Here is a 20,801-nt window from a genome sequence, read left to right on the forward strand (position 1 = left end):
ATGGTCCCACATTTAAATATCAGATTCGTATTCTACTCCCAAATACATTTGTTTGAGCCCCATATTGCGATGGTCAGTAAATAATTGCTGTTTGTGGCTGTTTTTGGAAAGGGGTAAACTACCAGAAAATTGGTCCCGTGCTCTACTCTCCAAAATCTTTCATTTGAGCCCCATATTTCCATAGTCGGCAAACACGTGGAGGGTGTTTTGGGGGATGGGGCGACCACTCATTGACTTGGCCTATTTAGGTGATGTTATGGGGGTGGGGTGGCCCCATATACACTCTTCCCGAATATTTATATCAGTTTAGTGCTTTACTCCCAAAGACCTTTCATTTGAGACCCACATTGCTATGGTGAGAGCCATATTGCATTTCTCCTCTTGGGGCGTGTTTTTGGGGAGGGGCGGCCCCACAAACAATTGGTTCCACATTTGATATTAGATTCGTATTCTTCTCACATATTGCCGGGGTCAGTAAATAAGTCCTATTTAGAGGTGTTTTGAAGAAGGGATGAACCCCAAAAACTTGATCCCACATTTGGATATTAAATTCGTATTATACTCGCAAATACCTTTCGTTTAAGTCCCATATTGCCATAGTGGGTAAATATGTCAGATTTAGGGTTGTTTTGGGGGTTGGGATGGTCCTCCAAACACTTGGTCCGGCAATTGAACATCAGATACGTTTTCTTATCTTAAATACCTTTCATTGGAGACCCATATGGTCGTGATTGGTCAATATATATATTTGGTGGGTTTTTGGGGGTAGGGCGGCTTCCCTACCCCATTCGAAATTTGTACATCAAATAGGTTAATATAAGAGAGCACACGAAATTTCGCTAAAATCGCACCACCCATCTTCAAGACCTGGCATTTCTCAAAATTAGAGTAAGGGGGAGGGTTCGCCCCCCACGGATATAAAAAAATTAAGTAACCTATTTTCACCACGGGTCCATAACGCATTATCTGTGAAAATTTCAAGAAAATCGGTTCACCCATTTTTGAGTCTATACAGAACATACACACAAACAAACAAACATAAATTAATTTTTATACCCACCACCGAAGGATGGGGGTATATTCATTGATCAGCGTAAAAATCTAAGACGATCTAGCCATTTCCGTCCGTCTGTCGGCTGAAATCACGCTATAGTCTTTAAAAATAGAGATATCCAGCTGAAACTTGCACAGATTCCTTTTTTGTCCATAAGCAGGTTAAGTTCGAAGATGCGCTATATCGGACTATATCTTAATATAGCCCATATAGACCGATCATCCGATTTAGGCCCTTAAAAGCCACATTTATTATCCGATTTTACTGAAATTTGGGACAGTGAGTTGTGCTAGGCCCTTCAACATCCTTCGCCAATTTGGCCCAGATCGGTCCAGATTTGGATATAGCTGCCATATAGACCGATCCGGGGATTTTGGGTCTTAGGCCCATAAAAGCCACATTTATTACTCGATTTTGCTGAAATTTGAGACAATGAGTTGTGTTAGGCCCTTCAACATCTTTCATCAATTTGGCCATTATCGTTTAAGATTTGGATATAGCTGCCATATAGACCGATTTATCGATTTAAGGTTTTGGGCCCATAAAAGGCGCATTAATTTTCCGATGTCGTCGAAATTTGGAACAGTGAGTTAAGTTAACCTCCTTGACATACTTCTGCAATATGGCACAGATCGGTCCAGATTTGGATATAGCTGCATATAGACCGATCTCTCGGTTTTAGGCTGCCAAGTAGATCGATATCTCGATTTAAAGTCTAGGCCCCATTAAAAGGCGCATTTATAATCTGATTTCACTAAAATTTGACACAATGACATATGTTGGGCTTTTCGACATCCGTGTCGTATATGGTTCAGATCGGTTAATTTTTAGATATAACTACTGTACTTATTAGTATTTTGTGCAAATCGGAACATATTTCGATATAACTGCGATGGGACATAAGGTATGCAATTTTCACCGGATTTTTGTGAAAGGTGGTTTACATATATACCCGAGGTGGTGGGTATGCAAAGTTCGGCCCAGCCGAACTTAACGCCTTCTTACTTGTTATATATAAGATTATACACTGTCTATAATATCAATTAACACCATACAAATACAATTATTTTCTAATCTTGCAATAGTATTTTATGATCAGAGAGATTGTTAATATTTTCTTTAATTATTTTTTATTTTAATTATTTTCCCAATTGTCCTTTAGAATCTTATTTCTTAAATGCTTTCAATGATGTATTAAAACTTTTAATTCTGCATTTAATAACAACTATAACGCTTCCTTCAATTTTTCAAAATTTGTGCCTAACAAAATTACCCACAAAAAAAAACGAATGGCTCAAAGGATTTGGTTTCAAAAATAAAAAAAAGCGCTTTTTAAATTTACCACTCGTCCACAATGTAAGAGAATATTGTGGCAAGGTGGCCAGCGAATTGGTTTTTCCCTAATTTTGTTTTCGAAAACGTTATCTGCTTGAATTTGTTCCTTAAAATTTGTTACCTTTTGTTAATTTATAACCATTTTCAATCTTATATTCAATATATTGTATATTCAATATGAAATATCCTACTGTCTACGTTAATATATGTTAATGTCCCACTATGTAAACAACTATTTATGCGTACATCCAAAAAACCCACATGGAACAGGTACCAAATGTGTTGATCCCAAAACTGGGTTGATATATTTCAAATATGATTTCGGTTATGAATTTGGTATACTCTTCCCCGGTGAGGGTCACAAGTTTGTGGCCAGTCAATGGAATAAATCACGACAGTCAGCCTTGCCCACCAGTCATCAGCAAAAGTTTAGCAAAGATACAGGTCGAAAATCCCTGTATCCACTGGCAGAAGGTCGCGATCTAATAATACCGGTGCGTCATGAGCGTAGCAGTGTTACGCCTTCACCCATAAATGCAGGTTATTATTCCGACACCGATGTTGGCAAATATCGTGGCCATTCATCATCATTTCGTTCGGTGACACCAAATCTATCATCACCCTCACCATGTGCGTTTGCTACAAATAATAGACTTAGGAAACGTTACAGCCTACCAAATACCCAGACGATCGACATAAACATTGATCGTTTACACAGTGGTGATTCTTTGAATAATTTGACAAATTTACCTTTACCAGGTTTGTTGGATGTCATCGATTGGATGTTGAATGTTGTAATAATATAAGCAAAACCCAGAAAAAGATGTTGTATTTGAATAACAAATTGTTGAATGGATGAATTAGTATCGAATCAAAAAAAAGCTTTTCCCTCAAAAAAAAAAAAAATCACAAAAGCTATGTAATGCTAAATGTCATACATATTACCTCTTATTAATCAAAAAAAAAACTGTCCTTTGTATGTATATGAAATTCAGTCTGGATATATCAGAACAGGAGCCGTAATAAAATGTCTAAATATTGACTCCATATTAGGTATATTTCCCAATATCCCTATTAACTTTATTGGAAATACTAATACACAATATAACTAACGTTAGTAGAAACCCCTACAGGAAATAATCATAGCCTTTCAAATTAACTTAGATTACATAAAAACAACATTGACTTGCAATGTGTGGAATATTTTCTAGACACTTTGCCAAGTTCAATAACGCAATTCCAAAATAATTGTTACCAAAACCATTTATAATTTCCAAATGAGGTTTTTAACTATAAAATCATCTATAATATTGTACCATACGTTGAAACCGGAAATGTAGCCTCTAATACAATTTTAGAGCTGGAGATATCTCAGTTGGAGCATTGTTTTCATGTCTGCCTTTTTTAAGGAAATCTATCAATATGGAACATTTTTTGCAATCATTTATGAAAGCCTCTAACAGCCCGGTCAAGCATATGATTTCTTCAGGTGTTTTTTCTTCAAAGTGCAGTCGAGCTTAATGGCCGTGAACCTTGGAAAGATTCCCCGATCAACAGATCCTTCGTCATAGACATAGCAGCCATTGGTATACGTTCCGTTCCGAAAAGTAGCTGGACTTTCTTGTTAACTATTTCTTGTAGCACATGAATATATAAAAAATGCTACCATTGTATATATCCTGAACGGGAGATAACGTTTAATGTTTCCAACTAGGCCAACTTAAAGCCCAGTACTGACTTCATTCGCAGCGAAAATGGCTATTAAATTATTGCGAAATTCAACTGATTCTTCTTTGTCAGAACACAAACAAAAGTCAAACAACAACATTCAATCAGAGTTGATTGGTGCCCATTTCGTGAGCATTTACTTACATTTGCAATAAATTGAAGCGAAATTTATACTGACGCAGCATTTTCTTACATTTGCAATAAATTGAAGCGAAATTTATACTGACGCAGCGGCATGTTGCTACTATTTTGCTAATAGAACTTAGTACCACTTCTACGGAATGTGTTCGCATTTTCTTCGTCACCATTTTTTTTATATGCGTTTTGACAGTTGTTCAGGCGAAAAGTCGACTTCAGTACTCGGCTTAAGGTTATGGAGAATATGGCAAACCAACAACATGTGAGATACTTAAATCCAAGACTACCAACATTTTGTCACTAGATTCGTTCATCAACTCATCGAAATCAGCTGATTTGATAGCAGAAAAACAGATTATTTCGACGAAATAGCGAGCGGATCAAAATGAAGGTACACTGAAAAATAATATCCGAAAATCTGGCGATTTAGAGTCTTAAACTCATAAAAGTCGAAGTTTTTGTCCGATTTCGCTGAAATATGAAACAGGAAGTTGTACTAGGGGCCCCAATACAAATGCAAATTTGCCCATGAACATTCCATTAAGGAACAGGGGCGAACTTCTCCCATATCAATGAGTGCAGTCCGATTCAGGTTTAAGATCAATGATATGGTTCCTCCTTTTTATGATGCGTCCAAACGTCGTGCCGCATAGCGACACCAGTTGGTAGAGAAGATTTAACACGGCAGGATACCTCACAAATGTAGCCAGCATTAGTAAGGGATAACCACCGGTGAAAATTTGTCTTATGTTCACACCGGAATTTGAACTTAGGCGTTCGGGGTCATAGGCAGACATGCTAACCTCTGCGCAATGGTGGTCTCCAAATATAGGTTAGGTTGAAAAGAGGGTGCGGATATTAATCCGCACCATGCCTCTATGAACATACACCTAAGCCAGTAATCGGCTTGTTGTGCGCTCTAAATACTAAAAAAAAGTAACCTCGAAAAAGAAAATCTAATTCTGTGCTACTTACAAAATCCTTAATTGTTGTCCATGCCACGCCCCTAAGTTGGTTCAAGTCTGGTATTGTGTCCCCACCTGAGTGCCGGTATCTGTTAGCCGTGAAAGCCGGGCAATGACATAGGAAATGCGCCAAGGTCTCATCATTTTCCCTGCATGCCCTACACATGCTATCACTTGTCGCACCGATTTAACATAAGTGGGCTCGTGGTCTTATGTGCCCCATTATGATACCGAAAGCTATACCGACCTCCTTTTTACTTCCTTTCAGTGTTCCACAGGGTTACGTGCGCATTCGTCGCCCATGCCCTTAACTCGGCCTTTACTGTCAAACTGTCTGCTTTCTCATTCCCCCGGCCCAAACGATGCGAATCGTGCCACCCTCAGAGAAAGCGTTAATCTCCTTCTAACATTCCATGACTGCTCGTGATCTTACCGCCCTGGTTGTAATTGCCCTTATGGCCTGTTTACTGTCCTTAAAAATGTTCATACTCGACATCCTCGCTTTAACATTACACCATCTAACGCATTCCGTGATCGCCCAGATCTCTGCCTGTAGGACCGTATTATGGTTAGGCAGTCTAAAATAGATCTCAGTCCCTGGGTCGTGTAGCTTTGATCCATCCGTGTAACATGGTCTTCCAGATGGCAATTCTAGACTGTGCCGCTAACAGTCGTGCCTCGAACTTGACTTCAAGTGTCTTCTCAAGTATCAGATCGGAAATCGCTTCCATTCCTTCCAGGTTTCGTCGCCTCGATTATACCGCGATGGTATGAGTTGCTCCTATCCTTAATCCATTCTTCCATCGCCTTAAGTCTCACAGCCGCTGTGGCTGCCTTGAACTAAGTCTGTATGTCTAAGGGTCGGATATCTAGAATAGTCCCACTAGGGCACTAGTGGGCGTGGTCCTCATCGCTCCACCTATGCCAAGATAACATGTTCTCTGAACCTATTGTATGGTCCTTACGTTTCAGTTTTTCTCCATCGCAGTCCACCAAACTACTGAGGCGTAAGTAAGTATTGGTCTATTCACGCTCCTGTAGAGCCAGTGGACTATCCTCGGATTCAGGCTCCACTTCTACCCAACATCTGTGAGCCTTCTCGGTACGCTCCTGAAAGTGAATTTTCCAATTCAGTTTCCTGTCCAACATCACACCTAAGTATTTGACCTTGTCAAATATCGAAATCGTTCTATTGAGAAACATACATATGGACTGGTCTGTCTTCAAGATCGTCCTTGGAGCTAGCGGACCGTGTCCAAAGAACAGAGATTGTGTTGATAGGATATGGCAGAGCATCAAACTCCTTAGAAAGAGTATCTCTTGAGCATCATTGGAATGTGAGTTGCATCGCGTGCAATCGACTTCCGGCTTTCCCAGCAGCTACGAAATCCAGAAGTATAAAACAACTGCGATCTGGAAAATTAAATGGAAACGTATCGGGTTTTTATAAAATTAAAACAAATTCTACAAAAAAAAAAAAATAAAGGCCGAATGCTTTCAAGACTGGTCGTTGTGATACCACTAAATTAAATATTCGTAATAATAAACCAATATGTCTTTGGAAATTTCCTCAGAACATTTAAAATGTTCGTTCCTATAAATGAATATACAAGTTTAAGGGATATAGGTTAGGTAGGTTAAGATGTTTAGGTATCGGCCGGGGCTATATTGTGGCAAAAGATTTTCTCCTTGGTTCGGGTAGTTTGACCTGCGTCGCCAATTCAGAACATTTGATCAATGTGAAGGCACATTTGATCAATACATCCAGAAAAATAAGTTTGCTAATATCAACAAACACTGTTTGCAGATTTTAAATTATGGGTTTATTTTATTGGTATACATTTGTTTAACCCTATGAAGAAACAAGCCACTTTTAAATTTTTAAGATCTACACTCAGAGAAATTGTTTAGTAAAAACAGCAAAAATGTTTGCTATAACAGCAGAAAGACTGCTGAAAATGGAAGAGCCATTTTTTGCTAAAACAGCAAACATTTTTTGCTGTTTCTAAATGGCAAAAAGTAAGAAAATCGAAAATGTCATTAATATTTTCCATCTAAACTTAAAATTTTATAAGCATATAACGTACATTTTTCCAATTGTCTATAATTTGCTCATTTTTTAGCAAATTCAAATAACAGCAGATACTACTACTAACATAATAACTACTATTGTGGAGGTCACCGTAGCGCAGAGGTAAGCATGTCCGCATATGACGCCGAACGCCTGGGTTCGAATCCTGGCAGGAACATGAGAAAATTTTTCAGCGGTGGTTATCCCCTCCTAATGCTGGCGACATTTGTGAGGTACTTTGCCATGTAAAACTTCTCCCCAAAGAGGTGTCACACTGCGGCACGCCGTTCGGACTCGGCTATAACAAGGAGGTCCCTTATCATTGAGTTTAAAATTTAATGTGACATTACTCATTGTTTTGTGAGAAGTTTGTCCCCGTTCCTTAATGGAATGTTCATGGGTAAATTTGCAAGACAAATCTTTTTACTAATATATACATAGTTATGTCCCATTTGTTGGTTAGAAGTTCAAAAATGTTGTATAGATTCTGTCAAAAGTTAAAAATTTTAAATTAAATACCAGCAGACAGTTTTTGCTGATATCGGCAGACCAATTTTTCTGTTTGTAGACAATAGACAAAGACATTTCCTATATGTACGTATATTAATGTGCATTTTTGGTAATTTTAGGCGTGGATTTTGTTATACAAAAGCATAAATATGCTTTTAGTACATATTTTGTGTACTGTTATTTTCAAATTAAATTGTGGAAAATTTGATAAAACTGTGTTCCGGAACTTCTAAAACTACATGATAATATGAAATATAAAGTATTTTTGGCATTTTGAGACCACAATAAACATTTTACCATCTTTCAGATGGAAACAACAGAAAATGTTTGTTGGTTGAGCAAAAAAAAAAAAATACTGCTGTTCCTGTCTGTTTTAAGCAGACTTTTTGTTGTAATAGCAAACTTTTTGCTGTTTTTACCAACAAATTTCTCAGTTGCTGTAAGCAAATTTCCATTACTTTTTAGTACGTCTTCTCATGTCATATTGTTATGATTAATAACATCGAAATCAAAAGATTCATAAATACGATATCGATTACCCACCATGTGTCAATGCTCGAAAACGATTATCAAAATTGTCTAGCTAGGTTCCAAACCAATGTGAGGGTCTTTTAAAGGACGCGCCTAAAAGTATTCTTTAATATTTTATGATAAATACGACCATTGATATTTATTATCAGTTGCATGCTCATTTCATACACTATTTCACTACAGCGAGAAAATGGCAAGACAATTATTGTTTTGCAATCGTAAAGTGACTACGATTAACTACTATGAAGCAAATATACAAGGAAATATCTTTGAAAGATCATGGGGCAAAACCTTGCAAAAATCAATTGAAATTTGGTCAATTTCATCAAATTGGGTTACATGTATTTAAAAGTACATTTACATTGGCCACTAAATCCGGATTTATGGCCTTTTCGAGATTTGATTGCTAAATCCAGCTTTTTTTGTAGGTTTTACCATGTAGAGATAAATCCCATTTTTGCAGGATTTATTTTTAAATCCCATATAAACCCGATTTCATGGTTGAATAAACGATAAAAGTACCAAAAAATGTCACTGTTTTCAAGAATTGCATGTTCCCTTGTGTACGTCACTTCAGTCCCCAAAAACGCAGCGTAAACGAATAGGATTTTGTTTTTGGGTTTCGTTAAATCCAGATAATAAAAATTTCAATGTAAACGTGTTATAATATTAAATCTTGTAAACCAAAGGAGATAGAAGAACCCCTACTACAAATTCTGAAATTGCTTTGGCTATGGTCTCGCCATGGTCTTCTGCGAATTGCAGGCCAATTGCGATGTGCTCCGCGCTCTCCAAGTTTATGGAGAGTATGGTTAACCATCATCTTGTCAGATACTTAGAGTCCAATTGGCCTTCTTAGCGATAGATGGCATGGGTTCAGCAGAATTCGCTATACGAGAGACCTAATGGCATTTCTCTCGGAACGTTGGCCTATCCACTAGTTAGGAGAGAGTTAGGTCGTGGCTCTTGATATCTCCAAGGCATTTGATAGGGTCTGGCACGGTGCACTTTTATGAAAGCTTGTCACTTTTGGAGTCGATAATAAATTCGTTCGATTTATATCGAGCTTTCTCAGAGTTCGCACTATGCGAGTTGTTGTAGGTGGGTTCTCATCCAATGAGTATACATTGGCCGCAGGCGTGCCACAAGACTCTGTTTTTTCCTCTTGCCTTTTTCTTATTTTCATTGATAATCTATTGGGTCAGACTTCGAATCCAGTCTACTCATTTGTAGGTAACAGTAGTCAGTGTTATTCATATTCATTCGACCATAGGCCCAGTCCTTAAGAAATTGTGGACAGGAGGCGTATTATGGATGAGACGCCCTCCCAGGATTTGTTGACCATTTCCGAGTAGACGCAGTGCTGTTTCTGTCTCACTAGCGATTCACTGACCCACTAAAATCGTCAATATCTATCGACGGAATAGATATTGAGCAGTCAGATGATATTCTGGGCATGAAGATACAATGTGATGTCCGTTGGTCAAAACACGTATACGAAGTGTCGAAAGAAGCATTAATGTGTTTGGGCTTTCTTAAGCGGTGCAAGAAATATTTCACCTCTTTTGATCTTCTCAATATCTATACTACCTTCATCAGGCCGAGGGTGGAATATAACTCTCATATGTGGGCAGGAGCTCCAAATCATCCTTGACGGGGTTCAACGGAGAGCGATGGTGTTGAGTGGGGACAGTAGGGTATCGAACTCTATTGTTTCTCTTGAACATCGTCGGAATGTTGGTAGCGTTGTATTGTTCTATCGTTATTTTCATGGCGTGTGTTCCAGGGATATTCGTCAACTTATCCCTGACGTAAGGATATTCACCAGGAATACAAGACTTGCTAGGAACTCTCACCCGTTTGTAGTTGATTGGCCAGTCGACCAAACCATGCATTACCGAGAAAATTCATATGCCATTACCTTATATGTACTACTAGCCGAACTGGGCCCGCTCCGCTGCGCCTTCTTTAACTCTCTAATATCTTTTTAGGGTGGGGACACTTCGCCCTGAATGCGGATATCGAATTCGTGCCATCGTAGCCTATGACGCTGAAAGCGTTCGAACCCTGGTGAGAACATCGGATAAAGCGGTGTTTATCCCCTCTTAATGTTTGCGACATATTGTCATAATGGGTCAAATAACCCATTTGACGTATTTTTAGGAGGAAAAGCGCCACCTAGACTTGAACGCAAATTTTAATGTCATATTCGTAATTTACTAAATGAAAGGTAACATTTGAGTCCCATATAGCCATGGTCGGCCGCTGGGTACTTGGACCCAAATTTTAATACCATATTAGTTTTCTGATCTCCAATACCTTTCATTTGATACCCTTATTATGCCCATCGGACCACTTTCGAATATGGTCCGTCTCCACCCGATATTAAAAATGATATAGCCTATGTTTTCTTCCAGACAAACGTGCACAATCTATGAAAATTTTAAGAAAATCGGTTCAGCCAAGTATCATACAGTCATAATGGGTCTAATGGCGTTTTTGAGCGGTGACGTGACCCCATATACTTCGATCTGATTTTCTATGCCAGATTCGAAATCTACTCCCGAATACCTTTCATTTGAGCCCCATATTGAAATGAACGTCCTATATGTCTGTTTGGGGGAGTTGTGGGGTTGGGGCGGCCGATGGGTACTTAGACACAAATTTTAATATCATGTTCGTATTCTACTCTCCAATACCTTTCATTTGATACATATATTGTCCCGATCGGTCCATTTTTGATTTTGGGTTGTATTTTTTGGCATAAGGGGGAGGGTCCGTTTCCCCTCCGATATCCACAAATTATATAGCCTATGTTTCCTTCCAGACTATCCCACACAATATGCAAACATTTCGAGAAAATCTGTTCTGCCGTTTTTCAGTCTATACGGAACAAACAAACCGAGTCCCATATATACGTTATTGGCTAATGTGCCCATTTTGGGCGTTTTTGTGGCGGTGGGGTGACCCCCTATACTTCGACATGAATTTGTATGCCAGATTCGTTATATACTCCCACATACTTTCATTTGACACCCATATTGTCCTTATCGGTCCACTTTTGATTTTGGGTGGTGTCTTTGGGGTAACGGTGGAGGGTCCGCCCCCTTCCGTTATCAATAAATTATAAAGCCTATTCCTACTTCCTGCCCATATTCGTAATCGACTCCCGAATACCTTTCATTTGAATCCCATATTGTCATGATCGTCAAATAAACCTATTTTAAGGGGTTTTGGGGCTGGGGCGGCCCCCAGGTACTTGGACGCAACTTTTATTATGAAATTCGTACTCTACTCTTGAATACCTTTCATTTGAATGCCGTATTGTCCCGATGGGTCCACTTTCATTTTTGGGTAGTACTTTTGGGGTAAGGGGGTGGGTCCGCCCTTCTTCCGATATCAAAAAATTATATAGCCTATGTTTCCTTCCAGACCAACCTACATAATGTGTGAAAATTTTAAGGTAATTGGTTCAGCCGTTTTTTGAGTCTATAGGGAACAAACAAACAGACAAACACAAATTGAATTCTATATATAAGACTAGCTGAGCCCGGTCCGCTCTGCTGCGCCCGATTATGGTATGTTGAAGAGGAGTACTCTAAATATGAAAATTTCTGCGTAATTGTAGTTAAAATTGTATTCCAATTTTCCTATGGATTTTTCTACATTCAAGTACCTATTTGGCGGGTTTTGGGGGTGAGCGACCCTCCTAGGCACCCCACCACAGAATTTGATACAAATTTTTTTGTTTTTAGGTCGCTGTACGTGTGTGGCAGGTTACCACGCGGAAAATATGTTTCTTATTTTTACTCTAATATTTCGACAACATTTTAACTAAAAAGAATTTTCCGAACAGCTTTTTTTCTATATAGAAATTTTTTGTATTTATGTCTATTTTTTCTATGGCAAAGATTGGCAATTAAACAACCTTAAACACCGTCTTGGATGGAAAAGTTAAAAAATAATACCCCAAACAACTGCAACGAAATTTCTATTTTTTATTTTCCTTTATTCAAAGTACCGATAGGTGGTCATAACAAAAATACATGCTGGATGATTCATTTTTACCACTCTGCTCTCTCTCTGTTCATGTTGGCTTCTCCAAATTGACGCCATATACTGGCTATTTTTAATTGGATCAACTAAAACCAATTGGATCAAGTAAATTCAATTGAAGACTGCCAGATGGCGCTAATTTTAATGTTATTGTTACTCGCTTAGAGTGGATCATCATGTGGTGGTTGTCTATGAAAATTCATTCATCGCCACAATCTGTGAAAATTTGAAAGAAATCGGTTCACTCGTTTTTGAGTCTATGTATATGGAACAAACAAATTTACAAACCCACAAACACACAAACACAAATTCATTTTTATATATTGTATAAGATATAGATAGATGTTTAGCCAAGCCATTGAATCAACATTGTAATCATATAAAATTGGATTTCTCATTAGCAACTCAGACATTACAACTTCTGAGTAGGGTTTTGAAAAAATCTGCGTAAAATTGTTAAGTTAACCTTAGTGTTATTCAAAAATGAAATCATTAACTTCCCTCAACTCTCATGGATTCAGTATTAACTTCAAACTGCTGCAACTTAAAAAATCCAATTAGAGAGCTTAACGAGAATTTCAAGTAATACTAAAAACTAATCTCAAAACGAAATGCATGACTTGTTAAATGTTTGTTGTAGTAAGTGTTCTGTTTCTTTGTTGTAATTCTAAATTTAAGGTTTTTAAGTTTACAATTTAATTAATGATTGGGTTCTTTTTCGTTTGTTCAAGTGTTTGCATGATAAGTGTTTTATATAGCAGAGTGATGCTGTTTTTTGGCCAAAGTAAAAAAAAAATGTGTGTTACTTGCTTGCTCAAAAATAAGGATTCGTTCTGCAGAATCTTTTAAATAATAGCCCTAATGCTGTAAGTGCTGCAAATAACTTAAAAACACTAAAACATTCGCATAAGCAAAATAAAATAATTAATTATATTTTTATAAACAAATTTTTAAGGACAACATGGCCATCCCGGAGATATGGCTGTAAATTACAGTCGCGATGAATATGTACCCATTGCACCCATTTTCATTACGGTAAGTAATTGGAGAAGATTATCATTAGATGGAAAACTGTTAAGTGTTTCAAAAAGTATAACTCTTTATAAGATTAGTGGTAGCCGGTAGGTAGAACAAAGAATAGCGTAGGCAAATGTGTGTGGTTATTCAATACACTTTGACTGGCTAGTGGATCATGATTTCTGGCACTTCATCTATCTTCTTCAACACCATTGTCAAATTTATTAAGGTGCGACATTCAAAGTAAATGGAGGCCACCGTAGCGCAGAGGTTAGCATGTCCGCCTATGACGCTGAACGCCTGGGTTCGAATTCTGGCGAGACCATCAAAAAAATTTTTCAACGGTGGTTTTCCCCTCCTAATGCTGGCAACATTTGTGAGGTACTGTGCCATGTAAAACTTCTCTCGAAAGAGGTGTCGCACTGCGGCATGCCGTTCGGACTCGGCTATAAAAAGGAGGCCCCTTATCATTGAGCTTAAAACTTAAATCGGACTGCACTCATTGATATGTGAGAAGTTTGCCCCTGTTCCTTAGTGGAATGTTCATGGGCAAAATTTGCATTTGCATTCAAAGTAAATATCTGTGCAAAATTTCAAGCGGCTAGCTTTACGCGTTCGACCGCTACTGTGATTTCGACAGACGGAAGGCAGACACGGCTAGATCGACTCATAATGTCGAGACGATCAAGAATATATATACTTTATAATGTCTTACGGAATGACTAGATTACTTTACCCCCATCCTATGGTGATGGGTATTTCTTTTCTTTTTTCAAAAAATTAAAAAAAAAAATCGAAAGAGAAACAAACAGAAATTAAAAAAAATTTTAACAAATTCTTTTTCAAAAAAAAAAAAAAAAAATAAATAAAAAAAACAGTTAGAAAAGGCAAAAGTCGGATGGAGCCGACTATATAATACCCTACACCTACCCTACAATCATAAATTCGGCCAATAAATAAATATATATATATATATATATATATGTATTTGAGAGCTATATCTAAATCTGAATTGACTTTTAAACAGACCGTTTGAAAATTTTTGTTACTTCAGCCATATAAGTGTAAATCTGGCGATAAAAGTGTATGGGTGCTACATCCAAATTTGAACCGATTTTGATGATATCTCACAATCCGTGCCAAATGTTGTGCAGTTCGGTTACAAATTGTGTTCATTACAGCCTTATAAGTGTAAATCGGGCGATACATATATACTGGAGCTATATCCAAATCTGAACCGATTTCGATGAAATCTCAAAGATATATTAATATCAGTAACACAACAATCGGCGCCAAATTTTGGAAATTGTAGTTATCACGGCCATTTAAGTGCAAATCAGGCGATACATATATATGGGAGCTATATCCAAATCTGAACTGATTTTGCCAGCTTTTGTGCAAATCGGGCGTTACATATATATGAAAGCTATATCTAAATCTGAACCGATTTTTACCAAAATCAATAGCGTTCGTCCTTGGGTGAAAAAAGTGATATGTGCAAAATTTCGTGATGGTTAGACAACAAATATGACCTGCACTTTGATTACAAGAATACATGGACTCACAGACGAATCAGAATCGGTAAAGCTATCAATGGGTATAACTCTTCTCCTTCTTAGCGTTGCAAACAAATGCACAAACTTATAATAACCTGTGCCTAACTTAAAATTTTCTTTTCTTTTCTAGACGACGATGTCATGACGATGAAGAATATATATATAAAAGGGTGATTTTTTTGAGGTTAGGATTTTCATGCATTAGTATTTGACAGATCACGTGGGATTTCAGACATGGTGTCAAAGAGAAAGATGCTCAGTATGCTTTGACATTTCATCATGAATAGAGCAACGCTTGCAAATCATTGAATTTTATTACCAAAATCAGTGTTCGGTTCGAAATGTGTTCATTCACCGTAACGTTGCGTCCAACAGCATCTTTGAAAAAATACGGTCCAATGATTCCACCAGCGTACAAACCACACCAAACAGTGCATTTTTCGGGATGCATGGGCAGTTCTTGAACGGCTTCTGGTTGCTCTTCACTCCAAATGCGGCAATTTTGCTTATTTACGTAGCCATTCAACCAGAAATGAGCCTCATCGCTGAACAAAATTTGTCAAAATTTGAACACATTTCGAACCGAACACTGATTTTGGTAATAAAATTCAATGATTTGCAAGCGTTGCTCGTTAGTAAGTCTATTCATGATGAAATGTCAAAGCATACTGAGCATCTTTCTCTTTGACACCATGTCTGAAATCCCACGTGATCTGTCAAATACAAATGCATGAAAATCCTAACCTCAAAAAAATCACCCTTTATATATATATATATATATATATATATATATATATATATATATATATATATATATATATATATATATATATATATATATGTATATATATATATATATATATATATATATATATATATATATATATATATATATATATATATATATATATATATATATATATATATATATATTCTTCATGACCATGACATTTTAAGTTGATCTAGCCATGTCGATCTGTCTGTCCGTCCGTCCGTCTGTCTGTCGAAAGTACGCTAACATTCAAAACAGTAAAGCTAGGTGCTTGAAATTTTGCACAAATACTTACAACTAGTGCAGGTCAGTCGGGGTTGTAAATGGGCCATATCGGTCCATGTTAAGATATAGCTGCCATATTAACTGATCTTGAATCTTGACTTCTTAAGCCTCTAGACGGAGCACTTATTATCCAATTTCGCTGAAATTTTTTGCTAGGTGATTTTTCTTCACTTTCAAAAACTGTCACAAGTATTGTCCAAATCGATTCAAAGTCTGATATAGGTCCCATATAAACCGATCTAGCGATTTTGCTTCATGAGCCTCTAGAGGACTCAATTCTTATCCGATTTGGTACATGATTGATGATGATTTATCCTACGACATTCAGCATACGTGCCAAATATGGTCTGAATCGGTCATAACCTGATATAGCTGTCATATAAACCCATCTCCCTGAGCCCCTATAGGGCGCAATTCATATCCGATTTGGCTAATTTTGTACAATGACTTCTACTATGGTCTCAAACATCCAAACCCAATATGGTCTGAATCGGTCCATAAACTGATGAAGCTCCAGTAGCATGGCAATTTGTATCCACTATCCTTTTACTTGTATGGAAGTTGTATGGAAAGGGATAATAAAGTCACTTTAGCTCAATATGACCACCTTTTGCCTTGGCTTTTGCTCTGGGATGGTCTAAAAACGAGTTGCAAGCTGCATGATTTTCTTCAGCATATTCACACTGGCATATTTTTTAGTCCTCACATTGCTCTCTAAAATGGCCCAAATAGAAAAGTCCATCGGATTGGCATCTGGCGAATTGGACTTTCATTGTGTGAACGAAATGAAGCGCGGAACATGATTTATTATCCATTCTTGGATTAGACGTGCTTTATGAGACAATGCCGAGCCTATCTGGTCTATACCAGAAATGTGTTGCATCCCCACGGCTCCAAAATGTTTTCCTAAGTTGTATTTACATTGACGCCTGGCTCGTTGAAAATGATTGGACAGCGGCTATTGGAGGTCACCATACCAGCATTGGAGATGGAAAATTACTTTGAGGCCGTTCGTAGGCTCAAATTCTCGTACGTGTGCTCGGTTAAGTAAGCACGATCATTCTGGGAGTTTAAGAATTGCTCCATTGGGTTTGTTTTTGCTTTGGCGTAAGGTCGTATGCCTTTTGTTGTTTTTTTTATGTTGCAACCTTTCACGGTATATATTCAGATTTTTAGCTATTTCATTGCCACAATGCCGCCTTCACTTCACTCGCCGAACAACTTCTGATGTTGTTGCAGTTTTTTTGTATGACCACGCCATTTGGCAACGCTACCAGTATCATAACGATTTATGGTATTTACTTTGAGGTGTTTGAATTCGCCAACAATGGCCGGTTCTGATTTTCAGGCCAGCCACAACGTGGTCACACTGTTACGCTTGAACTCCATCGCGAATAAGATTATTTTTAAATAAACTCAGAAACAAATGCTTTTGGTGGCTTGCAAACAATACAATAAAATTTTAATAAAACAAATACGAGGTCTGCTATATAAGTTTCTGGCCAAGTGTTTGCAATTTTTCTTTTGTACCATCACCATGGCGTTTGGCAACGATGTCGTTATGTATATAGCCGTAGGAGCCCGCAGCAAAACAACAATCGACCGTGTGGGCCTTCGAAGAAGCCAAATCCTCTGAAATTTGTTTGTGGAAGAAGCACTTCGAAGCAATTGGTAGCCTGTTTCTCCGGCAAAACTGGTAATGTGGCGACTATTCCACTTGACCAATATAGGAAGATCAATTCTGAGTGGTACATCACAATTTGACTGCCTGAAGTCTTGAGAGAAATTGGAACGAACGAACATGAGAAGACCAATCATTGTTCACCATGACAATGCGAGCTCTCACACACGTCGAATTGATAGGTCCGCCGTACAGCTCTGACTTGGCACTCAATGACTTCTTTTCATTCCCGCACATTAAGATAAAAAGGCGTGGTCAATCGTTCGTTGCCGAAAATAGCTGTCAAAACGTTCAATAACCATGTTGTGGAGGTGGCAACTTTTTTAACATCGAAATATTGATGTGAGACCCAACAATGCACATATATTCTCGATCGTCTCTACATTCTGAGTCGATTTAGCCATGTCCGTCTGTCTGTCGATACCGTCTAGTGTAGGATGGTTGGGATTGTAAATGGGCCATATCGGTCCATGTTTTGATATAGCTCCCATATAAACCGATCTCCCGATTGAATTTGGGCCTCTAGAGAGCGCAGTTCTTATCCGATTTGGCTGAAGATTTGCACATTGACTTTACCTATGACTTCCAACAGATGTACTAAGTGAATCGGTTCAAAACTTGATATAGCTCCCATAAATACCCATCTTCCGAACATAATTATTAAGCCCTTAAAGCCCTAAGTCTAAAATGTTGCACATTGACATCTATTATGGTCTTCACCATCCAACCCAAGTATGGCACGAATCAGTCTATATCCTGATACAACTCCAATAGCATAGAAATTCATATCCATTATCCTTTGTTGCCTATAAAGAGATACCGAGCAAAGAACTTGACAAATGCGATCCATGGTGAAGGGGATAAAAGATTTAGCCCTGCCGAACTTTTTTTATTTACTTGTTGTTATTTAGGAACCAAATGTGAATTTTCCTTATTATAATATCGCATTTTTAGATATTTGTATTGATCAAAATGAATTATCAATTTTTAGCGTTACATTTGAAACACTTAACCAAACTTCCACTGCTCATTTTACCATATGCAACGTTTGTTCTAATTTTCTTCTCTTCTCCGCTCAACAGCCCTTGAAGGATCATGCTGTGGCAGCTGGACAAACTGCACGTTTTGAGTGCATTGTTCAATCGCATCCCACACCATCTGTAACCTGGTCCAGGAATGGTTACAATTTGGATGGCAGTAACAAACACTATGTGGAATACCGCAATGGTGTATGTCGTCTCACCATACCGCATGCATATCCAGGTTAACTTATCAGCAATAGAAATCCCCATTTATAGCCAAACTTTCAGGGAGTAATGGAAAATTTTTGTGTTTTTTTTCCAGATGATGCTGGTAACTATGCATGCACTGCTGCCAACCCCTTGGGCGTTGCCACCTCTAATGCCAACTTGAAAGTTAAGACCCACTACAAGGCTGTTCACGTCTTTAAATAATAGCTTTAAGTTCATCTATTCAATGAGTGTTTTATATTATTCTTATTATGCTACTATGATGATACTATTCGTACTACTACTACTTCTACTACCACTACCACTATTACCATACTCGCACCAACATCACTATGATGCAACAATGCCGATGCCTATGATGGATCGATGTTGGAGTGCAGGGTATGCACAATATTGGGGAGTCTATACAAATATCTGCAGATTACGAACCGCATTCAATAGAAGACGATCGGATGCATCCCTTTCAAAACCATTCAAATTGTTTCCTTTGTTTTTGTCGATTACGAATTGTTGTTATTATTGTTTGTATTATTATCATAATTATTATTATATCTACTACAACTATGCTTATAATTATGTATTACTAATATTGTTATCGATTTATCGAATTTATCGAATGCATTTTCTAGTCATTTTTCATGTTTATTATTCACAGCTACACAACATGTTGCTAGCAACAACACAATCTACACAATACTCATTTCGATATCCACACAATGTTGAGTTCAACATGTTGCTGGCAACATAACATATATGTATGTATTATGTTCTTTGGAATAGGGGATGAATCCTAATAAAGACGACTCAGATTGACTCCACAAAAAAAATGAGCTATGAAGTTTTTTTTTGTTATTGGTGAGGATTGATTTATCAAAAGAAACATGGGTTAACATAACTAGATATACAAGTTGGGTGGCAACTGTAGGTTTTAGTGATACTCCCAAACTGTAAAGTACGGAAAAGAACAGAACAGATTTCAATTTATTCAATTTACAGCCGCAATTCTTCACCGAATTCATAAGTTGAAGCCGGTGTAAGAAAGATAAAAGTGGATAGATTTGCGTAAAGGAGAATAGCAAATTTGGGAAAACTGCTGGCCCTTTTGTATAGAACGGTTAAAGGGTTGCCAAGTTGATCAGAATAAGTAAATGAACGGAATTGAGAAACAAGTTAAAGGTACTTAAAACCTCTTGGCCGCTTCCTCAAATTGATGCTGCAAACGTTATTTAAAGGTGGCGCAAAGAAAGGCAAAAGCGCATAGATTAACGAAAAGGCGAATAGAAAATTCGGTCGATATGGCCGCCCTTTGTCCATTTGAGTAAAATCTTTGGGCTCTTTTTTGCATAGAATTTATAAAGGGTTGCCCAGATCAAAATAAGTATGTCCACGGGAGAGAAAGTCAAGTTAAAAATACTTGGAACAATTTCAAAGATTTAATTCAGTTATAAAGGTAATTCATTTTAGGATTAGAATCATTAAGGATAGTTTTGTTCAACTGGCTTCAATACATTTTTCATTCTCTTCGTCATAGGATGGCGTTATATTTTGGTTTTTGTAACACCGTGCTGATATTAATCCGCCCCATGCCACTATGGACATAAACCTAAGCGAGTGTATGCACCCTCTTATTGAAGTAAGTTGATTGCGTTGGTGAATGAGTAGAGATGGCTTTCTACCGGGTAAATACCCAACGCTAGGGTATTCATTGGATAAATACCCAATATATACCTTTTTGGGTATTTATAATTGTGCAGGTATCTTGGGTATGATGAGTAAAATAAGGTAGAAGGTAAGGAACTAATATTCTATGAATCTTGGGTCAATGTTATCAAGACCAATAGCATTTGACTTG

The 20,801-nt window shown here is 37.6% G+C and overlaps 1 protein-coding gene across 4 annotated transcripts in view; it reads left to right on the forward strand.

Annotated features, from left to right (window-relative positions):
• LOC106081529 (uncharacterized) overlaps positions 1-19,787 on the forward strand; it is a 500,989-nt gene extending 481,202 nt beyond the window's left edge. For all 4 annotated transcript variants that reach the window (XM_059370920.1, XM_059370925.1, XM_059370921.1 and 1 more), the window contains 4 exons: positions 2,660-3,148; positions 13,344-13,423; positions 18,782-18,962; positions 19,044-19,787. In XM_059370920.1, coding sequence (XP_059226903.1) covers positions 2,660-3,148; positions 13,344-13,423; positions 18,782-18,962; positions 19,044-19,153 — 860 coding nt within the window. In that variant the 3' untranslated portion in view covers positions 19,154-19,787. The remainder of the gene's footprint in view (positions 1-2,659; positions 3,149-13,343; positions 13,424-18,781; positions 18,963-19,043) is intronic.
• The last annotated feature ends 1,014 nt before the right edge of the window (positions 19,788-20,801 follow it).

The sequence above is a fragment of the Stomoxys calcitrans genome, chromosome 1 (assembly GCF_963082655.1).
Source record: "Stomoxys calcitrans chromosome 1, idStoCalc2.1, whole genome shotgun sequence".
Taxonomy (NCBI): Eukaryota; Metazoa; Arthropoda; class Insecta; order Diptera; family Muscidae; genus Stomoxys; species Stomoxys calcitrans.